General features: G+C 33.4%; 1 protein-coding gene across 1 annotated transcript in view; it reads right to left on the bottom strand.

The window, feature by feature from the left end:
• LOC131955175 (angiopoietin-related protein 7) overlaps positions 1-3,144 on the bottom strand; it is a 273,399-nt gene extending 270,255 nt beyond the window's left edge. Inside the window, exon 1 of the mRNA XM_059319182.1 lies at positions 3,075-3,144. Coding sequence (XP_059175165.1) covers positions 3,075-3,129 — 55 coding nt within the window. The 5' untranslated portion in view covers positions 3,130-3,144. The remainder of the gene's footprint in view (positions 1-3,074) is intronic.
• Between the last annotated feature and the right edge of the window lie 4,463 nt (positions 3,145-7,607).

The following is a 7,607-nucleotide window of genomic DNA, read 5'->3' as shown; positions in this document are numbered from 1 at the left end:
TTTAATAATCAGCGATACGTCCCGCGCTTAGGCGCGGACTGATGAATATCTTTAATTGTGTATTTTTTAACTAGAGTTGCCAGGTGTCCAGTTTTGAACTGGAGAGTCCCGTATTTGAGCAGACTGTCCAGGATAAAATAAATATAAATACTGGACAAGTATTATACTTGTCCAGTATTTATATTTCTTCTTCTGCTTTGCGGCATACCTGAGAAGAAAAGGATGGAAAGGTGTCCAGTATTTTCGGAAAAGGTATCTGGCAACCCTATTTTTAACGCGTGACCTCGTTTTCTAAAACTGAGTTATTTAAATGTAGAGATTAATTCTTTCTTACTTGCCCTTCCCTTTTTTTTCTTCTATCTGAGTTTTTAAGGCGCAGGTTAGTCCACACTGCTATCCAGACGCCCATTTCGTGCCGAATTACATTCTGAGCGAACCTTCGTAATAGTAAAATAGACACCTATCGGTGACCTCATATGGAGTGTAAACGTAAATTCATAATCATAAAGTACCTGTATAACAATCCATCCTCCACCGTCTGTTTTTGTATCACACAAGGCGAGTTTGCTTTCATTTAGTTGGACTATCATTTGTTCTGGTAGACTTGAGTCTTCATTTCTGACACACTGGATATAGAGATGTTAATATTTAAATTAAAAAATGTTCGTAGATCTAAACATAAATTTGAATTTCTTCTTTTTATTTGGCGAAAAAATAAACCGGTGTGATTTTCCATAAACTTTCTCGGGGGATGACACCTCGGGATATAAACATGATCTTTAATCCATATTTAATTACTTAAACTTTTTAAAATAGAATAGAAGCTCGTAGAAAAGAGAGTTGCGCACCAAGTGAACGCCAAACAATCCGATTTTAATAGTGCGGAATATTATTAGTACTTTATAAATTCACATTCGTTTTTTTTTTTTTTTGAAAAATCGGAAATAGCGTAAATTACTACTTTTGGTAACGGAAATTACTCAAATATTGACAGACGGCAAAAAATTACATCGTTTACTTACATGTGAACCTGTAATCAATTTACAGGCTTTTGAAAAACAAAAAGTAGAATAAGTTCTACTTCCGTTTTCTTAGAAATCGCTAAAAAGTTGTTACAAAACTTCAAATTTGAAGTAATACTTGTATATGAAATTTCATCAAACTAGCTTTAACGGTATTTAAGCTATCGTGTTCAAAGACATACACAGACATATAAACACACGCAGACATACGGTAAGAATTACAAAGCAAAGTTTTTCTGACTCGATTACGCATAGAACACCGACATTTTGATACATCTGCATTTATTAACTTCGCCCAATTAAAATAATGCCCCTAATCTCCGTATATGAGGAAGTACTGTGGTGCAAAATTGTCAAAATTGCATGTGATTTTTGTGCACGATTACAATACTTCCCCTATACTCTGTATACGAGAGAGTACACATGTACTTCATCTCACCAGAAATATAAAGCAATATCTTGTATACAAAACCTGCTTACATATATATTTATGGACATAATTTATTTTAACATTATTTTATTTTGAAAAACTTTAAATTGTTTGTATATTTGTTACTTTCAATAAAAATTATTTAAATTATAAAATAATGAAAAAGGAAAATTTATTTTACTGTAGAATAATTTACCTGTTTTGTTAATTTTAAAATCAATGCATGAGGGTTGTACTTGTCTTTAAATTCGTGTACAGTTTTGTTGAGACCGGCTACCAAATTTAATGTTGCATTGATATGCTCTTGTGTGATAGTTTTCTCTATTTTCTTTTCAATCTCATTTAATCTGATACTGAGCTGCTCTGTTTGGTTCTGAGTGTTGGCTAACATTGTTTGCATTGATTCGTTTAAAACAGCAAAACTTTTTTTGTTTAATTCTGTCTTCGAACTCATCATCTGTAATGTTTTGTTTACATCAAAAGATAATTTATTAATCTCATCCAACATATTATCATCAAGTGTAGAAGACCTGATCTGTTTATAACTGTTACTTAACTCTGTCTCTGTTGGACCAAAACTTTTGTCTGTGCTGAACTTATCGCCACCAGAATGTGACATCTGTAATGACATTGTCATGTCTGCACCTTTCAGTCTGTCTGGGTCTTTAAACGATTGGAGAAAATCGGCCATTGTGTCAACAGATTTAACATAGTCAGAAGTTTTAGTTTTAGCCATCAAGTTCATCATTAGAAATGTGTCACGTGATTTTCTTGGCGAATTATCCGTCTTTTTCCCAATTCTATCCATAAATCCTGTTGTATTTACATAATGTATTTCACATAGGAAAATGCTATCATTGCAGTCTGAACTATCTAATAAATAAATATTCAATTCAGAAAATGTTTTCGATAACTTCCCCTCTACTCTTGGTCCAGTCTTTTTATGATCTTGAAGCTTTGAATCTGATTCTGAAATTGACGCCACCAAAATCTTCCCCTCTGGTTCACTGATCCTATAGACTGACATGTTGACAAGAGCTGATATCTGAGTGTCTTCTTTTGTGTTTTCTGTACACTGGAGTTGTGCACAAAATAAATTTTCGTCGTGATAAAAATATTCTCTATTTATGTCAATTTTTAAACCTGAAGAATCAAAGAACAAAGAATATATCTAATAGGATATTGAGTTTATTGTTGAAAATAATTAACGTTTACTTTTTATGTGCTCAAATCATAAATTATATGGTCATATCATAAGAACAAACTGCTTATCCAAAACAATAATACAGGACACTGTGCCAGACGTGAAAAGAATGGGAAGACAAAGGTCTCAATGATGGATGACATCAAAGATTGGACGAGTATGCATGTTTTTCTCATAGCATTTGGTTGTTGAGTGGAATCTTTTTAAATATTTACTTATGAGGATTTTTTTTTAAATACAACCTTGTACATTTTAGAATAGAAAATTTATATTTGTTTAATAAATGTGTATTTGTTTTACAAATGTACATAATACATTATTTATTTAACCTTTCCATTAATTTGAAACAAATGTGTGTCTTAACTACGCATTGTTTAATTTAAAGTTGGTATTTTAAATATTAGCTACAGAAACTTACCTGTACTGGAAATAATATTTACAACGACGAGCATGTACAACACTGTGAAAATCATTGTAGTCGTAATGTTGTTTTTCTTTAAAAATATATGAACACACACAAAACAGCCAAAGTCAGCGAGACAAATCTTAACTACCAAAACAGAATTTCTGGCTGGTTTAAATAGGGCCATCCAGTATCTTTCTTTACGCCCTTTCCCGTTGACGTCATTAAAACTTGGGTTTCTGCATACACAAATGCAAAGCTCACAAGATAAATGTGATAAGAATGTTTTTTACTTGGACATTGACACTTACAATTTGTTACGCTTTTGTTTACTGGCAAACACTAAAATATTTCTCATGCAAGATACAATTATAATGTTTAGCTTAAGAGTTGGAGATTACACGTGAAACTGTTACAGCAAATCTACTCTAGACGAGATACAACTGAAGTATAATCTTCAACTCCTAAGCTAAAAATTAACAGCCGGGTTAAAGTGTCATCAAAATCAGATAACATATGTGGAAATTGTTTAAACAAAGGCGGGGAAAAAAAACAATCAGAGAGTTATCTTAACACAAACTTAAAACCTGTATACGTTTCATGAAATAACTGACACGCATATCTAATCATGAGCCTGCTAAAACATAGACAAGTAAAACCGATGATTAACATGGGCTGTATTTTAAAACCACTTTCCCCATACAATTTAAGAAATTTTGTATTTATCTTTTAAGACCTGGGTTTGTAAATAAGCTTATATGCAAGTTTTTATTTAACATGCTCCTCTTGCGTAGTGTCAAGTTCTTCGACCATCGTGTATCAAATCTAGCGAGCTAAATGTAAACCTTTCCACCTGGCCAATTTTTTGCAAACTTAGCACAGGTTCAAGACTCAATGACAGTACACTGTGATATAAAATTGCACTTAATGTGATATTTATTTAACTTTTAAATGGTTCATTTTTGTTTCTAAAACAAATAACTATTTTTCCGAGCTATTTTACGCACGTTAATTGTTTTTATTAGATATGCAAATTGTTTTTGGTTATGCTATTTTTTGTACTAAAATAGTGAGGAAAATAAAGCAGGAGTGATCTCCCCTAAACTTTCTCGTAAAGTATTGCAATTTAATCAGGCTTTAGGAATGTTTTTTTTTTAATTTTAAAATACTTCAATTGGTGTATAAGAAAATTTTATATCCAGGGTGTAAAAAAATCACAATAACTATTTTACAGACTTCGGTCGTGCAGTTCGTGAAGTAAACTCGTTTTACACTGCGCGCGCGTGGCACGTAGCGCGCGTGGCCAAAAGGCGGACGGCTCCCGGTCAATAACCCCCTGGACATAGCCCCCCGCGACATAAACCCCCCGCGACATAAACCCCCTGGACAAAAACCCACGCGACATAAACCCCCCGGATAATAACCCCCGGACTGAGGTTGATATAAAGAAATAATAACGATGATGTGAACCAAAAAATAAAAATAAATTACATTAAATTAATTTAATTTTTTACGACTAAGAAAATCGTTTCTACCTAAAAAAAAATACTATTCGAAATCAAGGAGTGACCTTGTTGTATTTGATCAAAGATCGGGTACCGATAACACCTTACAGCAGCTAACGGTCTTAAACATAAACCTGCAACCAATTTCTATTATGATTCACTTTGAAATGGCTGTGATAAAAATGTTTAAATGGTATTTCCATAGTGTGGGGTAAAAGGATGTTTCATCTATCTTAGCCAAAATATATACAGAAAAATACAGGACCACAACGTCGAGGTCTGAGACAAACTATGTTTCCACTTGATATGTGGAACATGCACACACGGTGCAGAAGACCATATGCCAAAAACAAAAAAAAAACTCAACTGAAGGCTGGCACAGAAGTTTCCAGTTGAATATGGGTTGTTGCCACCCAGATATTTAAAAATTCATTGACTTTATTAAAGAGGAGCAATCGCTCTAAGAGGTTTATTGTACACAGATTAATTCAGGTCACTGTTTACCAAAACAGAAAAAAAAATTATAGCAGCTCTCGAATTTTAACTGTTGTTAAAAAAATTTATGAGTCCACCATTATTGAGTATTTGCGAAGCATCGCTCACAATCTGTCTTTTTAAAGTTATAATAAAAATATAACAGTTTTTTTCTAAAGTTTGTTTTGTATTTATATATTAATTTTGGTTCTCATCATCTTTGATTTTTCCTTATATAAAACTTAATTGGGGAGTTTTTGTCCAGGGGGTTTATATAGTGGGAGATTTTTGTCCAGGGGTTTATATCACGGAGGGTTTTTTGTCCAGGGGTTTATATCGCGGGGGGGTTTTGTCCAGGGGGTTCATGTCGCGGGAGTTTATGTCCAGGGGATTTTTGACCGGACACCAAGGCGGACTCGAGGGGTGAGCAATATTATTAATCCCCACCAGCTGGCTAAATTTATTTTAGAGGATCAACAAGCACCGACACGAACACTTTTTTTCTTGGTCGATCTTTGAACATTTAAAACAAAATGCTGCATGACCGGGTTCAATCTCGATAAAAAAAATGCAACCGAATAATGCAGACATATTAAAGTATGAAAAAAAGGAAAAACGTTGGTCTGTATATTATCTATTGGATACCTTTACAAATATTTACGAAGAGGTCCACTCTTTTCTTTATGGTTATTTCAATGGTACAATATTATTATATATTTAAAGAAAATTATTTATTTTCTCCTTTTCAGTGTATTATTACGTACACGCTTGTTATTTAAACGTTTTTATGCACACACAAATTCAAAACTTTAATTTTTTTATTTATAAGTTGCATTGCTAACTGTTGCGCACCAAATGAACATAATAATGTGTTTATAGAATTGCGGAAAGAGTAGTACACACTTGCTTACTATTTTAGTAATTTTAATTAATATTGAATAATTTTCAAGTCTTGACCTAGTGCCAACTTTGAAACAAATCTGTCAGTCAGAAGTACTCGAAATTTTGCTCGCCCATTTCGATCTATGTTGACAGAAGAATAGACAATCTGTATTTTGCTTCATAACTTTGGTTTTGTACGTGTTTAGTTTGAGCCGAGCTCCATCTGCAAAATAAATAAGTCTATTTAGCTTTTCATTGCATATATTTTTGGCTGATGCCATCTGATGCCCCTTGTCAACAGTTTGTGTCATCAGCCAATCATTTGCTAGGGAACCAACAATGGATGATCGTTGTTTTTATGTGGCAATTCTTGTAGAGTAGTTTTGTTGAGACCAACTGCCTCGTGTGTCGTAGTGTTCATATTCTCTTCTGAGACAGTTTTCTTCAAAAGAAATTCCACCTTGTGTAATCAGATAGTGAGTTGTTCTGTTTGGTTCTTTGTGTTGGCTAATATTGTTTGGATTGATTCGTTTGAAACAGCCGAATTATTTTTATTTAACTCGGTCTTAAAATTCAGTTTGTTTTCCATGATCTGTAATCTTTGGTTTACATCAAGAGTTAAATTCTTTATCTTATCATCGATCATGTCCTCAAGTGTAGAAGAACTGATCTGTTTATAACTGTTATTTAACTCTGTATCTGTAGGGCCATATCTTTTGTCTATGATGAATTTATCGCCACCAAAATGTGATATCTGTAATTACATTGTCATGTCTGCACCTTTCAGTCTGTCTGGGTCTTCAAACGATTTAAGAAAATTCAAATTTAACATATTCGGACGTTTTAGCTTTTAAATTCATCATAAGAAATGTGTCTCGTGATTTTCTTTGTACATTCTCTGTGTGTTTCCCAATTCTTTCAATAGATTGTGTTGTATTCACATAATGTATTTCAAATAGGAAAATGCCATCATTGCAGTCTGAATGATTCGAGAAAAAGATTTCCAATTCAGAAGATGTTTTCGATTTTTTGCCATCTACTCTTGTTCCAGCCCTTTTATAATCTTGAAGCTTTGAATCTGATTATGAAATAGACGCCACTATAATCTTCCCCTCTGGTTCACTGATCCTATAGACTGACATGTTGACAAGAGCTGATATCTGAGTGTCTTCTCTTATGTTTTCTGTACACTGGAGTTGTGCACAAAATAAATACTTGCCGTGGTAAAAATATTCTCTGTTCATGTCGATCTTTATACCTGGAAATAAACAAAACACGTGCCGAGTCAATTATTTAAAATAGTTAGAATTTGCTTATGTGTCGTCTTAGCTTAATCATATCGGGTTGTTACAGGGAACAGTTAGAGCTAGGGCACATGATTTTTTTCCGCCTGACGTCACTTATTAAGATAGGGTAAATAAAATGTATTTTCAACTGAGATTTTGTATCCAAAATATTAAGACTGTAATGTGCCAAGTTCTGGTGCACCTTGATACGGTTATCTGTTACAGTGAAGATTTTAAATCTGTTAGTAAACTGAGCTAACAACTCCATGTAAAAAACGATACGTCGAAGATACTCTAGACTAGATAAAATGTGATAAATGTGATTGCAAAATCAACGGTCCCATAAATAGAGCAGATAAACTGAAAAACAGATATTAACGGTGACGAAAATAGACCACGTA

This window comes from Physella acuta, unplaced genomic scaffold, assembly GCF_028476545.2.
Source record: "Physella acuta isolate Inbredline_101_S28 unplaced genomic scaffold, ASM2847654v3 ptg001058l, whole genome shotgun sequence".
In the NCBI taxonomy this organism is placed as follows: Eukaryota; Metazoa; Mollusca; class Gastropoda; family Physidae; genus Physella; species Physella acuta.
Note: the sequence above shows the minus strand (reverse complement) of the source record. Positions and strands in the feature narration are given on the sequence as shown.